Source organism: Lotus japonicus, chromosome 1, assembly GCF_012489685.1.
Source record: "Lotus japonicus ecotype B-129 chromosome 1, LjGifu_v1.2".
NCBI lineage: Eukaryota > Viridiplantae > Streptophyta > Magnoliopsida > Fabales > Fabaceae > Lotus > Lotus japonicus.
The window spans coordinates 69,436,231-69,458,899 of NC_080041.1; the positions used below are offsets into that span (position 1 = coordinate 69,436,231).

General features: G+C 38.8%; 2 protein-coding genes and 1 pseudogene across 2 annotated transcripts; all 3 read right to left on the bottom strand.

Annotated features, from left to right (window-relative positions):
• Positions 1-1,907: 1,907 nt before the first annotated feature.
• LOC130743823 (E3 ubiquitin-protein ligase SINAT5) lies at positions 1,908-5,858 on the bottom strand. Its single transcript, XM_057596052.1, has 3 exons — positions 5,267-5,858; positions 3,131-3,517; positions 1,908-2,551 (listed from the first exon to the last, which is right to left on the bottom strand). The coding sequence occupies exons 1-3, from the start codon at positions 5,489-5,491 to the stop codon at positions 2,189-2,191; spliced, it is 975 nt and encodes a 324-aa protein (XP_057452035.1). The 5' UTR covers positions 5,492-5,858; the 3' UTR covers positions 1,908-2,188.
• A 1,697-nt stretch (positions 5,859-7,555) lies between these two features.
• On the bottom strand, positions 7,556-12,556 carry LOC130744088 (phosphomevalonate kinase, peroxisomal-like; annotated as a pseudogene).
• Positions 12,557-12,603: 47 nt separating this feature from the next.
• Positions 12,604-14,671, bottom strand: LOC130731991 (G2/mitotic-specific cyclin S13-7-like). The gene is made up of 4 exons (XM_057584137.1): positions 14,448-14,671; positions 14,060-14,184; positions 13,602-13,730; positions 12,604-13,503 (listed from the first exon to the last, which is right to left on the bottom strand). Exons 1-4 carry the CDS (start codon positions 14,485-14,487, stop codon positions 12,754-12,756), a joined length of 1,044 nt encoding a protein of 347 aa, XP_057440120.1. The 5' UTR covers positions 14,488-14,671; the 3' UTR covers positions 12,604-12,753.
• Between the last annotated feature and the right edge of the window lie 7,998 nt (positions 14,672-22,669).

Genomic DNA, 22,669 nt, shown 5'->3' on the forward strand with positions numbered 1-22,669 from the left:
CCTCTTGAATTGTGGTTGATTGGTGCGGTGATCAGGGTTCTCAATGCGATGAGAAATTTATGAAGGTGAAAATTGGTGGGTTTTCAATTTTTGGGGAAAAGGGTTTTAAGTTGATGAATGCCGAAAAGCAGCAATGGAAGAAAGAAAGAAAGAAAACCGCGTTCTAATTTGATGTTAAGCGTGAATTTTAATTTTTTTTACTTATTAAGCTATGGCGGCGCTTTCGACCGTCGCCATACATTAACACAAAACTATTAGCGGCGGATCCAGAACCGCCGCTACATACGATATTAACCAAAAAAAATTAAAAAAAACTGGTGTGGCCAGCCACAACGTGGGTCCGCCCATACTTGTAACTGTCATTTGACATGTTTTTTGGTTTCATTCCATACATTATTGACAAAAAAATAATTCTATTTTCTCTTCCATTTTATTTTCACAATATTTTCTTTCTATTTTTTTCTGCATTTTCTATTACGTCACATCATATGACTCATTTTTCTCTCTTTTTTTATTTCACTTAGGTGTTTAGTGAAAATCATATGTGAAGAAAGTATTATACCTATTACAAACACACACTTCCGATCAATTTTTTTTTTTTTTTTGAACAAACCAAGTTACCAAAATTATGTTCACACATTAAACACATCTCCACCTAGTTAAAATATAAAGACATGAGAGATAAATGATTGATATGATAGGTGATATGATTAATGAGTGAAAATAATAGTATGAATGAGAAACTAAAGTGTGGATTTATCCAAATTCTTACAGAAATGTCAAAACATACGCTAGAATTCAATCTAGCTGAGAAGTGCAATATACTCAACTAGAAATGCAGCCATATGGGAAGCAATGAATCTTAGATCTAAAGGAATTTTTGCTTCCACGATTTGAGTTTTGATGTAATGCAATTGAATGATGACAAGCGGCAGCAAACTAAGGTAGCTTTTGATAGATGAACAGAATAAATCATATAATAGAATAAAATGTAATGGAACAATGATATGTAACATATTGTTTGTTAATTTTTATTAAAAAAACTTCATACTATAATTTCAATGAAGTTTATAATTTAAAAGAAGGATCTCTCCTCACGATTCTCATTTTCCTCATATCTATTTGCTTATAATTTCAAATTATACTCTGCTGCCTGCACATCCTTCATTCTCTCTGTATTTTTTTTTCAATTTGTTTCATATATATTATTTTTAATTTCAAGTTATTATGTACACATCAAATATTTAATGAAAATTGCAAAAAGTTGCTCTCATAGGGTTGAGGAAAAGTTAATAATGGCCATGGGTATGAAAATAAACATAAAAATTGTAAATAGGTGAAGCAATTTCTATATATGAAAGCAATGATAGAAACCCTTAACCTTTCATTTGTGTATGAGGGCAATGTATTTCTATTCTCTTTTAACGGAGCCCATGTGGTTAAAGCAAGATTCTATCATGGGAAATTGTGCGTTGAGAGTAACAATACAATGGTCCACATCAACGTATTCTGTCGTGCCCTGCGTAGGTCAAGAATTTCTATCAGAGTGAATGATTAAGTTGGTCTTTGAAAGTGTTGAACAAGCGCGATCAAATTCATCCCTGAATTTAGAAAATAATACCACAAAAATATCACCGCAATCCCTGAATGTCTAAAATATTGGTTAAATTAGACCTTATGGTCAGGTAAAATATCAGTCATGACTCATGACCATCCTTTTACAAATCAAGGTCAGGAGGGTATTTCCTTTTTTTTTTTGGACAAACTTGTTAGTGCCCAACACTTCCAAGGCGATTCGACCATTCACTCTTTTCTATCGTTGTTACTGGTGGTGCATGAGTTTCAATTTATCACTAATAATGGTGGGTGAAAGAAAACTTGTTAAAGATAGAGGAGGAAAGAAAAAATTCCAGTACAAGAAGTGAAATAACTAATCATACAAATTACAAAGACACAGATGAGAATGTTACAGGTGGTGGAGTACATACAATACTGTAGCACTGTAAAAACTATCCAAATTCTGAAGAAAAAAAAACTTGTTTATTACACAAGCTCAAGAAAACTGGAAATTTGAAAGCCACCTTAGTGCCTTAAAGCTTTTACAACAAACAGAGTTGGTGTACACAAGCTCAGAAGAGTGTCCCAAACAAACAAACCATATGCATAAACATGCCCCTCAAATAATATGTTAGCTACAGAGATTTGGTATGCACACCCCAGCATCTGGATTCTGTTGTTCCTTCCATATTCTACCTGTAACTCTGAGTTTCAGCTCCTTCCTATCCCCACCAGAGAAAAATAGGGCCATATTTCTTTGGATGATGAGGCCATCATGGCTGTCCCTGACTTTACGGTGGCTATCTCGAACACTCCGAGGCGTACCCTCCCAGATTAGCTTCCTGCCATTGGCCCCAACCTCTAGGCTATAGCTATAATTCCGAGCCTCATTCTCATCGCCCATGAAACGAAGGAATGCCATGTAAACGGGGGCCATGCCAAGCTGGAAAGCTTCAAAATGCAGGCAGAAATATTGGCCAAAACAATGAAATACCTACGCGACGAAAATAAATAAGTTGGCAAACAAAAGAATCAGAGATAAGATAACATGGTGCAGCTTGATGAATGAACATAAAATTGTCCTTAGCCAATCACTCTTCAACAGAAAAATGAAATGAAATTATTTAACTATTCAGATGGGACACAAATATGGTTCAACCATGAAAAATAGATGTATAAGGAAGCGACAAAAAATAACTCTCATGAGCATTTAAACGCATTTCGCCACATATCAGTTCCCTTATACTCCTCGCAAGTGTCCATCTATATAGTGCATGTTTGGATACATGGTAGAAAACAACACTGAGCCAGAATCCTGGTGGACATAAGCAACTTTCGTTAGCTTTTTCTTCTCTCTTTCAAGATTTTGGTTTCACCGTGGTGTTCTACCGTGTACCCAAAATGCATATAGTGAATTTGATAAGCAGATAAGTGGTGGTAGTGAATGTCTGAAATTATATCCCCATAAACAATTTTTTTCAGAAACAAATAGATGACAGGGAAACAATCTCACCCACCCCCTTCTTTGGGAAAACGAAAGAAAAATAATGGTAAAAATATGTGTTACACTTACTGTGAGCATCCAGGTTGCATTCTCTACTTCACGGGGATTTGACTTCACATAACGATGGTTGAACGTGCATCCCGTGTGCATGTCCACCTTATGGTCATCCCTCAAGTGAGCAACGAGGAAGGGAATATCCCCGACAACAGAACACTCGGATCCCGCATAAGGACAACTATATGGTCTGAAATTGCATATTGTCTCATGCTTAAGCTTGCTGTAGTATGGAAAGATTTCTGGACATCCAAGGGAGTAGTACTTGCAAGGTAACTCAAGTGATTCAGCCACCTTCTCCAGTGCTAGACACCTAATATCCCCAAGCTCTTGTCTACAAGTGGGACATCGGTTGTGCACCCTTGTTTTACACGTCGAACACAATGTGTGGCCATTGTGGCACTGCAAAGAAACAAATTGTTACATTTTCTCAACTCTTTGGCAAATATAAACTTCTTAGAGCTTCAATCATGACAAAATAAACTTCTACACAGCTCAAATGAACACAAAATTTGCAGAATCAAAGACTAGCCAAGTCTTGATTTCGGGGGGGGGGGGGGGGGGCAGCAAATATTGATGACTAAGCATTAGAAGCGCCAAAACATCTGAAAATAAACCTCAGTAAATCTACTTGCAAAGTTAATGTTCCAAGACATGGGCTGTATTCAGCAAATTGAAAGGATCGTATCAGACGTAGAGAGTAAACACTAGGTTATCATCAAATCCAAATAACTCAAGTAACACCTCTAATTTAGAAGGGGTAATACAAATAATCCGGTATCTTCGGAATCTGAGAGGAACCCTAGACCTAACCTTCGGGTCTGGTATCTTCGGAATCTGAGAGGAACATGGGACCTGAGACCCAACCTTCGGGTTCGGTATCTTCGGAACCTAAGAGGAACATAGGACCTGAGACCCAAACTTCAGGTCCAGTATATTCGGAATCTGAGGGTAACTTTAGACCTGAAACCCAACCAAAGTCTGGTATCTTCAGAATCTAAAGAGGAACATGAAATTGGATCCGATTTCTTCAAATCAGGTAGCTACACAGAAACCTGAGACCCTTTCTAATGAGGACTCGCCGGCCCAATCTGGTAGTGGAACCCTAAAACCTACTTCAACTACTGCTTCTTCCTTCAAAAAATCTTTTGTTCAAAACGCAAATGAAGTAACTTCTTTTCAAGTAATTAATTTTTTTCTATTTCCTAATATTAAGATCACTGCATGTGGCAGTTGTTTTTCGTCACGGTGACTCACGCGGTGGATATCAAATAATGAATGGAAGAATAAAATAGCTTCATTGGTTTCTAAAGCTGTTGAGAATACAAATAAACTGTAGAGCCAGATCCGGTGTTGCAAATAGCGGTTATAGCGGCGCTATGGCGCAGCACTTTTCCGGCTTACCACTACTCTACTATTTGCCGCTTTTTCCGCTTTAAGAGGCTGGAAATAGCGAATTTTTGACTTCTCGCTATAGTCCGTGATCCCCGATTAACAACACTGACCGGATCCGATCTCATGTTCCTCGCAAATTCCAAAGATACCAGACCCAAAGGTTGGGTCTTAGGTATATGGTTCATCTCAGATTCCGAAGATGCCGGATTTGTTAGCTCTATATTAATGCATGCATTTGGCATGATCCTAGCATGACATATATGCTAAATACATATTACATATTCTGAAACAAATCCAGCCTGAAGATTTTATTCAGGACATGTGTAATCTACCAAACAAAGATCTCATGAGAAACAGATGATAATGCCCACATAGATCAGAACTTTCCAGTTAACTAACTAGAAGATAAACCAAAAATCAGCCTTCCCTCAATATGTCTAATTGGAAACACTGAGCACTAAGACAATCAATCAACTTGAAATTTTTAAGCAAGTGTTCAATTTCAACTAGAATCTTTCCATTCCTAAACACAAATGAGATTAAAATTACACATGGGATATTCCTTGATTTCCACAATCATTATTGAAGTGTCATCATTTCCAGCCACCCCCCCCCCCCCCAAAAAAAACCAAATCTAATGAGTCTAAAAACACAATCTGCTAAACCAAATCCTTTCTAAGAGACAATCAAATTTCACCAAAAGAAGCTAATACATAACAAAAACCAAATGACACCAAAATTTGTGAAAAAACTGACCTGATGAATTGGTGGGTACATTGAATTGGTACATACAGGGCATTCCAGCAACTCGTGGACGCTGGTCGCCGGAGTAATGGCGGTGGGACCCATGGCGGCGTTGTTATTGTTGCCTCCTCCATTGCGAGCCTTCGTTGAAGAAAACTCAGAGTGATGGTGGGCGTGGATCTCATCCTCATCCATGCCATCAGATGATGACACGCACTCGATGCTGTCCAAGTCCATCACCGCCGGTGAAGACAAAACGAGAAACACCCAGTTCCCAAAATCGAAACTTTTACCAGATGAATCACCTGGGTATTCGAGTTCTTCCCCTTTTTCAATCTCCTTCTTCTTCTTCCCCTCAATTCTCTTCGTTTTTCTTCCACTTTTTTTCTTTCCTTCCAATTTCCCCCGGAGAATAATCTGATCAGGAAGAAGAATAGAAAAGAGAATTGGGGAAGGAAGATGAGGATGATGATTGATGATGGGGTTGGATCGAAAAATGGGTGAATGCGAGGAATCCGAGAAACCAAACTCTGTTCTGGGGAAGAGCAGGTTCTTTTCTTCGGTGTCTTTTTTCTCTCTCTCTCTACCGATGTTTAGGCTGTGTCTGTCAATGATGTGTAGAGAGAAAAGGAGGAAGGAGAACCGTTAGATTTCAGAGATTAGATGGTTGATGGATTTATCCAACGGTCACTAAATTTCACTAGTTTGTTTGTTTCTGTTTTCTTTTCCTTTTTGGTAACTTGTTTGTTTCAAGTTACTTTAAAGTTGTAAAACAAAACTCACAATTACAGCATTCCAACAAGAAACAAATAAGAACTAATTACTACAGTACAGATTTTCAAGGGTTAACTAAGTTAAGCTTATGCTCTCAATAAATAAAGAATGTCCGATTTTAGTCACTCGTCATTATTCACAATATACCGAAAGATTAGCCATGTATTTGGAGTTCAGGATATTGTAGATGGGATCTATAAAAAAAGAAACGAGATTTTAGATGTTGGTGTCTTAAATTCAGATTTAATTCATAGAAGTAAACTTTCTGCACCATTGCAATCTCCTCCACCCAAAACCCTTGGTGGTGCTGCTTTAGCACTGCATTATGCAAATGTTATCATAGTGATTGAGAAGCTGGCGGCTTCTCCACACTTGATCGGTCTTGACGCAAGGAAAGACCTGTACAACATGCTACAAAGACGCGTGACAACTGCCCTCAGGGGAAAGTTGAAGCCATATACCAAGACCCTTTACTTTGGACTCAAGCAATGTCAAGCTTATTGGAATGGTTGGCACCGCTTGCTCATCACATGATAAGATGGCAATCTAAGAGGAGTTGCGAGCAGCAGAGCTTTGTTTCCCGGACGAATGTGCTGCTGGTGCAGACCCTTTACTTTGCAAACCAAGAAAAGACTGAAGAGGTAATCACCGAGCTTCTTGTGGGTCTGAACTATGTATGGAAATATGGTAGGGAGCTCAATGCAAAAGCACTGGCAGAGTGTGGCAGTTTTAGGGTAGACAATGAATATCCTAATCTGAATGGTTAAACAAGTTGTGTTAAGGGCATGATCCCTGAGTGTAGTTCCTTGCCAGAAACTAAGATGAGGAATTGCAGAAACACCAACCACCAGTCTTCTTCAGATCAACCAATGTGAGTGAAATGGTAGTTAAAGTATGGGAGAATGATCTATATGCTCAGTACTATGGAAATTTAGTAGCAGAGTGCTTTCTTGGTGAGGATTTTTTGGAACATTTGTAGTTAATTTTCTTTGATGATTTCCAAGCTGCTAGAACTTGAATGGCTGGTCTCATGATTGCAATGTTGGCCTTCTTTCCACTTTTTCTCTTTGAAGAGTTCCTAAATGTTATTTAGGGTGTGCATATTTATGAGCATTATTATGTATTAAATTGTATAGCACTATGGCATGATGTTGAATGGCTTTATCTCTATATCTTCTGAATTGTCAGGCAAGAGAATTGTATACTACTGATAGTAAGTACCATGATCTTTTCTTATGTGCAGAATTGTGCGAATTCATCTTACGCCCCATTTCCACAAGGTTACAGCAAAATTACTTTTGAATTGTTTTCTCTGAAGTGAGAGGTTATATAATCATTAGATTTGTTGCAAAATTAACTAGAGGCGAAAAAAAATTATTCTATTTCCTTCATTCTTTTTTGTTTGAGAAATAATTTTCCAACAAAGGGGGAAACTTTGATGATAAGTGATAACAATCGTTTTATTCTAGGAAGTAGGAGATTAAAAGAATTTGCTGCTCATTTAGAAACCCAGGCAGCACAATCGGCTTCACAAAAGTCTAATACACATAATAAGATTATTTTCAATCAACCCTTCATTTTTTTACTGCAAACTGGAGAGAAACAAATACCTAGTCTAGAAGCTATATTCCACAGATTACAATATGTAATTGATGGAGATGAGCTTATTCATTATGAATTGAAGACACTGCTGATGTGATTTCATTGGTTCTTGGGTCAGCACTTTCTAAAGAAACGCCACAAGGATCTTCTTTAACTAACATGGCAAGAACATTGCTGCTCGAATCTCCCAGAGTAACAGCAAAGGCTGCATCATATCCTCCTGCCCGTGGAACTCCAGCCAATAATACTCCTTCCAAGTTCATTGTAGCATCCAGAAGTTGTGTTTGTGTTTCAGGTTCAATCTGTATACTTTACAAGTCAAGAGACTGCTGAACTCATAAATTGTTAAACTTTTAAATGATTAATCACTCCGGAAAGCAAACCTGACTACACTTAATGAGATTATAAAATCCGAATACCATGTAAATACAGCATTTAAGTTCCATAAACACAATTTAATTCGTATCTTACCTCTAGACCATATAGCCATAGAGGCTCCAATAGACTGATAGTATATAATGAACCAACTATCAAAAAGCTTAACTTGTTTGTGGAAGCCACACGAATGGTTCTATATTATACTTTTATGGTAGGAAGATAAGAAATTAGTACCTCACCAGGAGATAACGTATGAAGCAAAATCACTAAATTTCAACAAAAAGAAATTTCTTAAGGGTAACACAGTCTACTGGACATGCATTTTCATAGGCAATATCGACATCATACAAACAGAGAACTATACAAATAAGTGCTGAATCAGTGAAATGAACTTACTGGAACCCCTGAAGCCGCGCCCATCAGGCGCATGTGATATCTAATTCCCAGCATGGCATCTCTTGCACCCAGCAGTGCTTTAATAATTGCTTCCTTTACAGGTTCAGAAGTTTGTTCTATCCACTGATTATGCAATTTGAATTCCAAGCATCAACACAAAAGAAGATCAGCAAGAAGAAATGTCACAATATATCAAAGATTATTAAAACTTGACAGCAAGAAAGAGCAGTCCCAAGAAAATAAAATCACATGTACTTAAAAAGTTCACAGCCTGAAACTGAAACCCAGGCCTGCAATAGCTATAGAACTTCGTTTGGAGTTAACTGAATCATAGATTTATACAGCTTGGGCGCTTCCCTATAATAAAAATATCAAATACAATTTCTGGACATGAGAAGCAAGGTAGGAGAAGCAACTTATTTTATTTGCTCCATCTCCTCTCCATGCCACATGAAAGTATCCCCTCAAATCTTCCCCCTTAAAAGGTCAGTTTGGTATGCCCTTAAAAATGGGGACGTAAATTTAACTGATGACTTTTAAACAGTTTTTCATAAATGCCATCAGTGAATTTTTCAGCCTCCATTTCTAAGGGTTACCAAACTGATCAATTATAGTTGGGTCCCGGAAATGTTTATCATTCCATAATCATCAGGTTTGAATCTATTGTGAGTGACAAGGTTCAAAACTCTCAGGTAATAAGGTCATATCAAAGCATGAAGGAAATCAAGAGGTACAAAATCAATCAAGGGTGTTAAAATTTAAAGTAACTTATAACACTACATCAAGCCAGAATCAGACTCTCAAGAATATTTTAAATTCTAGTAACCTATAATGAGAGTGAAGGTCGCCTGCAGGCAGCAAATAAGCTTCTCTACTCATTTCCAAGGTAGCTCTAGTCAGACATACTGCTGCATGTCTGTCTTTCAAACCAATCAAAACTAATAAGAGAAGTATACTAATCAAGATAGGCGTCCTATTTAATGAAGAGCTGACATGAGAAGAAAAGTATCAAACTCTAATCCAATTTAAGGATTACCATCCAAATTTAATGTTAAAATTTATTTGAGGCCAATGGAGAGCTTTGCCAATCAATACACCTTAGTAACAAAATAATAAATATTCAGTTTTTGACTAACTTCCATGAATTAAACAACCACAAATGATATCAAATAAATACCTTATCTGATCTGAGAATGCTGCAGCTGTCAATCACAGATTTGTATGCATCCCACTGTTCCTTTGCTAATTTGCTTAACGAGGAGCTGCAATTCCAATGCTGAATTCGCCTCTGACAATCTTCTCCATGTGTCTAGGGATTTCTGAGGGTCATAATTTTGCCATTTTTTGACAGCACCACCATTGATGGTGTGGATGATCCACCAGTTCCAGGTTCTCCTAATAACTAAAAATAAAAGGCATATCAATAAGGGAACCAAGAGAGTTCATATGTCAAACAAGTTAAAACAGTATTTGGAAAAATGAAATATAGGGGATACAGGAGAGAGAGAGAGAGAGAGAGAGAGAGAGAGAGAGAGAAAGAGAGATGGGAATAATTTCCACACCATAGTCGTTCAATATAGATATTCATATCATAAGTCAGTTGCTGAACCAGAACAGGATACAGAGCAAGAAAGAGGTCCTGGGACACCTACTAATACATTTCCTTTAATATGAAAAAAGATGGTTAAACCAGCAAACTAAAAGAAAAACCCACCAATCCATAAATTCAACCTTGTAACATATGGACGAAATTTTCAAAGAGGCCAAGCAGTACTGATTGTCGTGAATATGTAGGTGCGGACATAAATTCAACCTTGTAACATATGGTTCAACTTCTTTGATTTCGAAAGTTGGTAACTGTTTAAGTAAATCTTATGAGCTATTCACCCATATTGAAAACAGAGAACATGTTATTAATAAACTCTGGCACTAGGCAGCCTTACCTTGCCTAGCAACTTTAACCGTTACACGAAGGCTCTCCTTTGTACTACTCAGAATCAGAATATAATTGGAAAATTGAAGCACCAAGCTTTCTGTAAGTTAAACTGGTAACTTACACAATTAGATTAATTAACTTGATTTTAAGAATTTATGTCACAAGAAGCATTAAGCTTCTGCCTCTCAAGTCATTAACTAAAATGCACTTCAATGTTTACATTTGCTGCTCACAAATTCACAATAAACTAATCATAGAAAATCACAATAAGATAAAAAAAAACACAGAGAAACAAGGAACTAATAGATAAGCCTTCAATGGCTCTTAGCCTCCAAATCTCACATGGTCACATGGATAATTTTCTTTAAATCAAGACAAACAGCCTGATCCTTTGGAACTAAAACCTCTGCCATTGATGTTATTAGTTGTTTCCTTCACACAATTGTAATAATCAAGAATACACCACCTGAATTGTAAATATCACATTAGGCTGAGTAGTTGGCAGTGCACTGGATACTGGACAACAAACCAAGTATTCAACCAAAAAAGTCTAAAGCTAAACAATAAAAAGTTCAATAAAAGGCAAGATCTTAGACATCATAAGGCATGGTAACCGGGAGTCCAAACTGTGGATACGAAAAGCCTTTCATGGAACAAAAGCCTAAATTTTTTGAAAAGTCCTAACAAATGTTAAGAGGAGAAGAGCCTAACTCATGAGCATACATATTTTTTTCTTAACCGTTAAAATAAGGTTTTGCATAGAAATTGCAAGTACAACTATAGAATTAGGTACATCCCACCACCCATCCCTTCGAAATATTGAGGGAAGAGAGGCAGAGAGGAAGTAAGTGCCCATAGCCATAATTACAAGACATGTGAACATATCCCAACAGATGCAAAAATTGAAGTTGCTTACAAGAGTCATCAAAGGTGGTAAAGAGAACTCGGTCCTGTCATGAACCCAGTTTCCTTTTAGAATGTTAGTGATAACTTCGGGCAAGGGCACTACTTGAGCTGCAACCTACAAATGTTTCTGGAACATTCTAATAATTCCAAGAACAGCATGTGGTCAACAACCAGCAGCATGTCGTCAACGACAACAGGTAAAATTATTAGGCTAAATCAATAATTAGTTACCTTGGGGTTTGTTTTACTCCAACTAAAAAATACCTATGGATGGAACATTGTACCAAATTTACAAGTTTGAGGAAATAGATTGAATGCATGCACAGGGATGACTACATAATATACAGACATATCTCTCACGAGTATTTCAAGAATTCACAGATAATATTGATCTCAAGATGGAAGCTAAACATGGTTCAAAGAAACCAGGGAGGATGCATTACACCATTTCCATTCAGAACACTTGCATAGTAAGTTAAATCCTGTATCTCTTTATTTTGTATGTTTATGTGACAGACTTGAATCAGCAAGAATCGTAATATTGTAGATTGACACACAAGACAAATGATAAGAGGAATCAAGTGTGCAGACCTGAGCAGAAGAAATCACTTCTGGTGAAAACCGCACATAACGATGACTGCCATACACAGCTGAGCTAACATCAAACCCACTACCTACTTTCCCCTGTGCAATACAATGTGCAGTTTGAGCTATTTTATGCACCATATCAAGATCTACAATGTCCTTCCTGTTCTCATGATCTTTCGTAGAGGAAAGCTCTACGACACCAAGGTAGTGAAGTAAAGCAGCAACTACAGCTGTTGTCATTGCTGCAGATGAGCCCAAACCAGTTTTAGCTACTTCAGGCTTACAACTTCCTTCAATAGCATCATCAGTGTTGAAGGAAATGAAAGCAAAGGGTGGAAGAGTGGCCAATGATTCTGGTGTCAAAGGGAGTCCACGTCTCTCAATCTGCAGAAGTATTTAACTTTAACAAGGAATAAATGCCTTGGTCGGAGGCTGAGTTTCGACGACTTTGTTAATAGCATAGTTGTTATTATGTGGCACTAGCACGTGTTTAATGAAGGTGAGTTTGGATTCTATTTTTCACTTACGCTATTTTCTTTTTATTTTCACATCATGTCTGATTCATTAATACTAACTTAACTTAACACTAAATGTAACTCCAGACTGCTAACCTAATTATCCTCAATTCAATTAAACTATGACAAATTTTAAAACCTTAATGTAAATAAGAGCATTCAGCCTAGCAAATACAGATTTCAAGAAGCAAGAACCTTTAAACCCATCAAATGAAAAATGAAAACTTCAAGAACTTAGGGTATGTTAGGTAGAGAAAAGAAAAGTGTGAGAAAATAATAAAAACAAAGAAAGAGAAAAAAAATAAGAGTAGATAATGAGATAATTTTCAGCTGGTGGAAGCATTACAACAGCTCCTCTCTCTGCATTCCAAGAAGAAAAAATAAGAACTGAACTGCCATATACACTACAAAACTAGATTTTGAGCTGGTGGAAGCATTACAACAGCCCCTCTCTCAGGATTAGAGTACTTGTTGTACAACACAGCCTTATGCTTTCCATTCCTAGCCCTGCAATGGAAGCTCACCAAGAGTGTAGCACAATCCATAAGTTGTTGTTGTGAGTAACCAGTGTGCATCTCAAGTGTGTGATTCCAAGAAGGGCTCTTGTTGAGAGTGCATCTAGCTGCAAACACTGCTGAGGAAGCAATCATTGATGGACAATACTGCAAGGTGGCATAATGCATCATTCCCAGCTCACAAAGAAAATGTGCCATGTTTTCTACTGCCTCGTCCGGATCTCGAATTGAGGAGGCCTTGATAAAGCGAACTAGGAAAACAAATGGTGTAGGCACACTCAAGTTCCATTCCAGCTTTTTCAGTATGATTTTCTCCATGCTAAGTATCTGTTCATGAGAACAAGTTTCATCTGAGAGCTCGACGAAGAAGTTAACATCAGGGGCCTTCGAGTTGTTCTCATACTTGGATGCCATGAGCATGGCAGTGACACCAACCAATTGCAATTCCCTCATTGGAACAGTAATGAGTGATAGGAACCGATCAATTATGTTAATGGTGAGGTAGAGGGTTTCAATTGAAAAATGAAACCTGGTCAAGTGAACATGAACTTCAATCACCCAATCAACAAGTATAGCTCTCATTGTCTGATCTATCTCAGGTTGTGACTCCATGTAGGAGGCATTGGGACGCCTCTCATTCTGCATTATTAGAATCAATGTCAATTTTACATCATAAGATACAACACTAGATCAATACAACATCATAAATCACGATTGATATATAGATAGATAGTTACCTCAACCCTCCTATAAAAATTGTATATATCTTCAATATATTCCACAACAGCAAGCTCATTGTCAACATCACCAGCATCAATATTGTCAACAATTTGCTCATTCGGTTTCTTAGTTAGACCACATGCAACCTGAGATACAAAATCAATCACCAAAACTTGTATACACAGAAGAAAAAGATAACAAAAATTCTTCTGAGACATATGTATAGAGGTTCTTCTAGAGGTTCTTCTATTATTATTCCTACTTTTGTCTTAATCATCTACCTTGATTCCATCCAAATTAGGACAAGCATGTTTCTAAAATTAACAAAAATATAAAAACAGATAACAATCAAAACCTTCTAACACGAAATTAAATCAAACAATCCATTGCTTATTTTGTGATATAATCAATTTCATCTTTTCAAAACATCACATATAAGCAGACACAAAGAGACCCAAAATAAGCAATATTTTACCTTGTTACTTTCAGTGGCAGCTTGCGCATTGGTGAGTGGTTGGTCACAGAAATTGGTCTTGATCTCAACTTCTCTTGCAGCTTCCAAGTTTCCAATATCACCGAGTATCACCCGATTCCTTTCCTCTGTCACACCATTAGATAACATTCCAATAGTTAGAAAACCCCATTACAACTCAAAATTACCGAATCACAAGAAAAGAAAAGAAAAGAAAAGAAAAACCCTTTTCTTGGTCGTGGGTGATGGAATGTTAAGGATAAAGTTCCAATGTTTGGACAAAATTGGAAAGAAAGAATGGAACAGACAAGAACAAGATTGAGTGCAGAGAAACAAAACAAAACATGTACGATGATGATTCATCAGGAACAAGAAGACATAAATGTAGTACCTTTGCCCTGTTGAGGAACGATGTTGGGTCTTGAAGCCATGAATTCGGAACTGATCACTCTTTCTTTCAATGGAAAATAGAAAACAAACACTGCACTTTCTCTCTTTTTCTTTCTCAGTGATTGCAATGAATGAACGAATGAATGAGAATGACGCGGGGAAGAGGCAGTTGAGAGCGCCCTTTCTCTTTTATAGCTCAAGGGATCAATGCGCGAAGCTTCTCACCCTAACTCAACGGTCGAATGAGGGTTGCTTGCACCTCTCTTTTAAATTTTAATTCATTTTTCTATTTTACAAGATAATTTCATATTCAAAGTATACTATATAACAATATGTAACCAAAAAAAAATACTATATAACAATATACTTTGGTTTCATTGTTTTTTTTTTAAGAAACTTCAATTCAATTAAGCTTGGACCGGCATAGACGCTAAATAATCCGCAGAAACAAACGATAGTGCATCGGTAGGGACTTCCTCCACCCACACCAAACCGGCGTACATAGAGGCCCTCCTAAGAAGATAATCTACAACAGAGTTGTTAGAGCGGCGAACAAAAAAACAAAGTCATTACATAAAAAAAATGATGAAAAGATAAACACTCCATAATACTAGAAACTAGATAGGATTCATTGTTAGACAAATTTAAACAACTTACAAATATCTAAATTAATATGATTAGACTAAAATTAGGTATTAAAAACATAACATAAGTGTAAGACCCGGATTTTCGGAACAAGTTAATTTCCGACTCACGCGTGGAATCAGTGTAAGCGTGACAGGAGTTTGTTGTTTGAGAAAGATCAATGAAGAAGAAAGTTCAGGAATTGCTTGAGGTATGTTGCGTAGTCGCTGTAGGAATTAGTGCGAGTTGTCTGCACACCTGCCTTATGGCGAGCGTGTCCAGAATAGGCTATTTCGCTTTTAAAGCAATGTTTAGGCGATATTTCGAATTCTTGGAAAATTTAAAGATTCTCTTTATTTTTCCTTCGACCAGCATTTCATTTCGGAACTCTGGACTGTACGCACGATAGTATTTACTTTTCGGATGTCCGCCGACGCTAATTTCTTTGCTTCGAAACCTTAGTTTTGAGCGAAGGATGAAGACTTTTTCTATTCGGGACTTCTAACGAAGATTCTGTCCGTGTTGCCAGACTTGTTTCGACATTTCCAATCTTTCTTCTGTTGGAAGTTTTGTCGTCTGAGCATCACAGCAAAAAGTAGTTTTTCGGGACAGACTAACTTACACCGCTTTTGGCGTTTTGGATATCGTTTTTCCTAAATCTTAGATATTTGTTTTGAGTTCTGGAATTCTGACGCCAGAATCTCTTTTAGAATTCCACGGTGATCGTGCTGCAAAAATCGGAATCGCGAAATTTTCATTTTCCCGCGATTTCGCCCGCCTATAAATAGGCGAAAAAGCAAAATATCTTCCATTTTCCTCCATTAGTGGCCCAAATTCGTGGAGAGCAAGGGGGGAGGAGATTTTCGCGAAAACTTGACCAATCTTCGCGTAGTTCGTCCCTACTTCTAGGTATCGAGGTAACTAACACGAATCCTATCTCTGATTGTTGTTTCTGTTGCGTTTCTGACGTCGTTTCTGTGCTCTAAGTTTTGAGCTTTTTCTAAAATTGTCCGTTTTCTTCGATTTCTTGCTTGGGTTATGTTCTCTAGGTTCCCATGAGCCTAAAACCTCTGTCAGTAATCGCCGATTGTGATCCAGTTGTCCAGGATCTGAAAAACTGTTTCAAAACCCTTTTTGCTCACATTTCGAAACTTTATTGTCGAAAAGACTTAATCTGACTTCGTGCCTTTAGGATTTGTTGTCACGGATGTCATGAGGATCGTTGCTGTCAAATTTGTTTTCAGAACTGATAACTTTGAAGTTTTGAGCCTTTATTTTGGACCAAAATGTCCCTGGATAGTCGTATTTCGGCCCGATTGTCCGAAAATTGTTCTGACAGTTTCTTTGCCTTAGTTTTACCCTAAAACTACCTTGTGAATTGATTTGATCGAAGAAAAAGAGTCGAAGCCCTTTTTCCTTTGAGGCCGTGGGTTATTACCTTTAGGGGGGAGTTTTTCGTTTTCGAAAACTTGTCCTTTCGTACCCGATTGTCGTATTCTGAAGCTTTAATGCTTTGTCTATCGTTTATGTATTGTTTTGCGATCGAACTAATCGATTTTGTTTGGTTTCTGCTTTGTTTTCCTCCGAGGTTCAGTTGAAGGAACTTTGGAATACTCAGAGCAATTGTTTGAGGAGAACTTTGTTTGCGAAGCTGGAACAGCTCGAGGTTAGGGCAACTTGCTATATTTAGCTATGATTGCATGATAGGCGTCGATAAATTCGACTTATGCTTTATCTGATGTTGTTTATGATGATGATTTATTGTTATGATTGTTTTCATAACTTATGATATTGATGATGTGTTGAATTGAGCGTTTTGACGCAACTTCGGAGTGGAGGTTCATTGATCCGGTGATCTTTGACATTTCGGGTTGGATGAACAAACCTAGGCAAGTCCAAATGTGGGGTTTGAGACTTAGCCATTTGTTGGGATTCGTTGGAATTCCTAGACTTTCCCCGGGAAATGTATTTTGGGTGGTTGATTTTTGGAAACTTAGAATGATAGAGCTTTCGAAAAATAAAGACTTGGGAAACTTAGACTTTGAGAAATAAACTCATAATTTGACTAATTTGAATTGAAATCATTTTTATTAACGTTTAAGCATAGGAGAACTGAAGGGGAAAAATATTTACGAAAGGCGGGGGAAAAGTCGACCTTTGTTGTGGGTTTGGAGAGTTATCGGAATTGGGAAAGCCACTAAGGTGAGCTATGGTGATGATTGAAAGTCACCGAGTACGTTAGTACTCTTGGGGAAGTGTTATGGAGTTGTGTTGTATTGACCGACACTAACTCTTGGGTTGTTTTGAGTTTGGGTCGGAGCAGTTTGTTGTTTGGCTATCTAAAGGATAAGCCGGGGGAACTATAAGTTTCCAAGTACATTGGTACTCCTTCGCTCGTTGAGCAGTTTATTTAGCCATCCAAAGGATGAGCCGGGAAGCTTCACTGAGGCGTGAGACTTCGTGAAAGCATGGAACTTCACTGAAGCGTGAGACTTCGTGAAAGTGAGTAAGCTTCACTGAGGCGTGAGACTTCGGGAAAGCAGAAACTTCACTGAGGCGGGAGACCTCGTGGAGACGGGAACCTTCGCTGAAACGGGAGACTTTGCGGAGGCGTACACCTTTGCTGAAGCGGGAGACTTTGCGGAGGCGTGCAACTTCACTTAAGCGTGAGACTTCGTGAAGGCGCGAAACTTCACTGAAGCGTGAGACTTCGTGAATGTGTGAGATTTCACTGAAACGTGAGACTTCGTGAAAGCGTAAGACCCCATTGAAGCGTGAGACTTCATGGAAGCGTGAGATTTCATCGTCGTTTACCCTAGGGCAACGACAGGGAACATTGGTTTAGTTGGATACGTGTGTGTTGGGAGGACGATACAATGTTTGACTAACCTTATCACCTAACTTCATATGTTGAGATTATGATGATTTGATGTTGATGAACATCGTTAGATATTAATGATTGAACTGTGTAGGAGATTCGAGAACATGCTATGTATATACCTTAGGGTAGGCAATACATAACTTATATGTATATATATACAACATATGTATATATCCCCTTTATCACAAGTTGATTGTATATCTATTGTATTCTGTAAGTTGACCCTAGCGCCTTGGCTTTGTTTGTATGTTTGTGTTTGGGCGGTCGGCCTGCTGCCAGGCGTCTGTCAGCCGGTTCGTGATGATTCGTTGTGCGGGTAAGACCCGGAGCGGAACGACTATTACTGAAGCTTTCGACGAGGACCCGGACTTCATGCCTGATCGAGGGAGGGTCGATGATAGTAGTGTGGGGTATGGGTGGTTAGAGTCTTTTGGAGTTGGTTGTTACTGTAATAGCTCTGATTCGTTTTGCTTTTGGGACAGGGTAGGTTCCCGATGCATGGCTTTTTGTGTGGTTCTCTTACGGAGGGATCACAGAGAGTCTGTCGGACTATAGGGGTCTTGGGTTGAGGCCGACTTTCTCTTGGATAGTGGTATATTTGATGCTTTTGCGTACAGTTTTGGTTTGTATATATTCGCCTACGAGCATGTTACTTTGGAGTCACTGCAAGTGTGCGTGACGTGGAAGTGCAGCTGAGGCTGTACCTTTGTATATGTTGTTTATCGGTTAGTTTAGTTGTTGGGCTTTGTTTTTATTTCTTTATTGCTTTTATTAAAAGGAAACAATCAAAAAAAAAAATTTACCTGTTTTTCCGCGAAGGTTTATTTTTGGTTACTAAAGTGACACCTGAAAGTCGGGGTGTTACATTGTGGTATCAGAGCTTGTCGAGTCTTTCGGGAGTCTTTGGGGAATAGGTCTTCTGTGCTAGGTTGTGTGACTCTGCAAAGAGTAAAAATTGATTGTCTGCCAAGCGATCTTCGCTTTAATTGATTGAAGTTGCTACCTAATCATATTGTATAGTTATGCATAATACTATCTTATGATGGGTACTGACTGTTTGCTAAACGAATACAGAACATGGTGAACGCGAACCAACTTGCAGAGATGGTGGCCACTTTGGTCCAAGCAATGACTGTACAAACGAATGACAATGCACATAGGCGTGCTGCTGAGGATGCACGTGAGCTACACCGGCTTCAGAGAGAAGCAGCCCTGGACCAGAACAGGGGACTGAATGATTTTAGAAGGCAGGATCCACCCAAGTTCACGGGTGGGACTGACCCGGACGAGGCGGATCTCTGGATCCAAGAGATAGAGAAGATTTTCGAAGTACTACAGACTAGTGAAGGGGCTAAGGTGGGCCTGGCAACTTATCTACTACTGGGCGATGCTGAGTACTGGTGGAGGGGCACCAGAGGGATGATGGAGGCAAACCATGTTGAGGTGAACTGGGATTCTTTTCGTGCCGCCTTTCTGGAGAAGTATTTTCCTGATAGTGCTCGTGACGAGCGTGAGTCGCAGTTTCTGACTCTTCGTCAAGGGAGCATGACTATTCCGGAATATGCTGCTAAGTTGGAATCTTTGGCCAAGCACTTCCGGTTTTTCCGTGATCAGGTTGATGAACCCTATATGTGCAAGCGCTTTGTGAGGGGACTGAGAGCTGACATTGAGAACTCAGTGAGACCGTTGGGGATTATGAGGTTTCAAGCTTTGGTTGAGAAGGCCACCGAGGTGGAACTGATGAAGAATAGGAGGATGGACCGGGCTGGAACTGGGGGACCAATGAGGTCGAGTTCCCGGAGCTATCAAGGAAAAGGAAAGTTTCAGATGAAGAAGCCTTATCAGCGTCCTGTGGGGGAAAGGTTCATCCCAGGATCGTACAAGCCTATGGTTACGGCTGCTGCTGGAGGAACGGGAAACCAGATTGCAATCCAAGATGTGAAATGCTTCAGGTGTGGAAAGTTGGGACACTATGCAAGTGCGTGCTCAGAACCGAGGCCCAAGTGTTTCAACTGCAACCAACCGGGGCACAACGCCAGTCAGTGTAGGGCACCCAAGGCGGAGCCGTCTATCAATGCTGCAAGGGGAAAGCGCCCTGCTGCTAGAGGAAGGGTTTATATCATGGACGGTGAAGGAGCTGAGGGGTTAGCCATAGGTGAGTGCAAGAACGATGGTAACCTTCTAACTATTCTTTCTCATTCTAGTACAACATGCTCATCATTACTCTCGTAGAATGTGCAACACACCTAACTTAGTTATACTGTTTGAGCTTTGACCTTACAGTTATTACACCTACTAAGAATTTATTTGACTGCCGCTCGTGTTTTAACTATAGAAGTTATACGAGGTTGGGAATGGCACACTAAGTCTAGAAAGTAGTCTTCCACCGATGCGATTATAAGGAAGCTAGTAGCTGGAGAACGAAACTTAGAGAGATTCCTTATGGGTAGTATACGCGTTATGTTGAGGGTGCGTAGTTCCGTAGCGGGACCGTTAAGGATTGGATGTCGGGATAATTGTGACTACTGGATGATAGGAACTCATTGACTGTTCCAGTGGGTTTTTCTAAATTTCCACCTTCGATGTATTAGGCCTGATCAACCTAATATTGAGGGGGTGATATTCGGAATCACAGCTGGTTATGGACTTTGATAGAAGGATGTGTAAGATGAATTTGAATTGATTGAGGATTAGTCGGATTTGGGAGGAAAGTTCGTGTTAAGCACTTGATTGTGAAAGATTAAGATTTAAATCTTTGGAATTCGATGAGTGTCGTATAGACATTGATTGGTTAGTTCGTGTGATTACTCCAAGTAGAGGTAGACTAAGTCAAGAGGTTTAATGCCGGAAAAGTATTAAGTAGTTTCTCGGAAGTTATGAAGTCATAGGTTATGTGATTACTGAGTGGAATTGTTAGAGACTAAATAAGTTGAATGTAATCAGGTTTTAGATGATAGCTTGATGGTAGCGAGATTGAGAAGAATTAACTCTGAACTAGATTGTTATAGTCGAGTTCGAGGAATAAGTTTTGCTAAGCGTTGGATTAATATGTGGAGACATTATAGTCTTAAGAGATGAATTTTCGCTTGAAAAGTGTTGAATTAATGATTAAGTTGGAGAAAGAAAGTTTTAGCATAAGTTGAATACTTGAGGTTGTTGATATGGATTCCAAAGAAATATGCTAAGATTACTAAGTGAGATTTACTAAGCTAGATTGAAACCTTGAGGTTAAGATTGACCTTGAGAGTTGAGAATCACATACGAGTAAGAGATCTTACGGTTGTAGCTGTGACAATAGGAGTTGAATCTTAGAAGAATGAAGACCTGAAGATGAGTTTCGGGTTAAGACCATTGAGGTATAATATAAGAGTGATCTTGAAGTAAAGGAATTATGGGTTGTGTAGGGTGTTAAGGTTGGTCATAAGTTGGTGATCGATTGATGTTGATTAGGAGGTTGCGGACATAATGACCATGTGATAAAATTTGAATGATGTTAGCATAATAAGTTATGATTATGGATAGCAGGATCAAGTGGTGAGTGTGGAAGCATGACGACATTTATCAGGTCGTTTGGGTAAGTGAAGGAGTTATAGTTTTAAGGAACGGATATTCATTTAAGAGGTATTGAAGGATTAAAGGTCGTTAGAGGACCAAACTTGGTGAAGGTTTAGGTTTTAAATCTATGAATGTCTGTCTAAGGTGTGTAAGACTCGAAGGTTGTCAGAATTTGATTGAGAGATTAAGAAGTTGATTGACGAAATGGTGATTGAGCCACAAAAAGGAAGGTGTTTTAATGGACTATTAGATTCCAACGCAAGATTTCATCTAGGAGTTATCGAACGGACAAGTGGAGTTTTGGACTGTAGATGAAGATCACGAGGACAAGCTGGGTATCTATTTTGAGATGACAGAGAGGCACTGAGTTTAAGAAGAATTTCGGACGACCGAAAGTAAAGAAGTAAGTGGCTAAGATTGTGCGACTTCACGGAATGCCAACCGGTATCATTTCAAGAAGAGATCCGACGCAAGTGATCGAGCCAGACGACATGAAGTTGAATGATGGTTTGTCTTTTGAGACACCGACAGTTAGCAGTGGGGATAGAAGAGTGAAACAGTTAAGGGGAAAACAACTTGCTTAAGTAAAGGTTATGAGGAACAATGACACGGGCAATGCTATAGGGGAATTGGAAGACCAGATCAAGGAACTGTATTCCGGACTTTTCTCAGAACTCTGAGTTTCGAGGACGAAACTTTCTTTTTGGAGGGGAGTATTGTAAGACCCGGATTTTCGGAACAAGTTAATTTCCGACTCACGCGTGGAATCAGTGTAAGCGTGACAGGAGTTTGTTGTTTGAGAAAGATCAATGAAGAAGAAAGTTCAGGAATTGCTTGAGGTATGTTGCGTAGTCGCTGTAGGAATTAGTGCGAGTTGTCTGCACACCTGCCTTATGGCGAGCGTGTCCAGAATAGGCTATTTCGCTTTTAAAGCAATGTTTAGGCGATATTTCGAATTCTTGGAAAATTTAAAGATTCTCTTTATTTTTCCTTCGACCAGCATTTCATTTCGGAACTCTGGACTGTACGCACGATAGTATTTACTTTTCGGATGTCCGCCGACGCTAATTTCTTTGCTTCGAAACCTTAGTTTTGAGCGAAGGATGAAGACTTTTCTATTCGGGACTTCTAACGAAGATTCCGTCCGGGTTGCCAGACTTGTT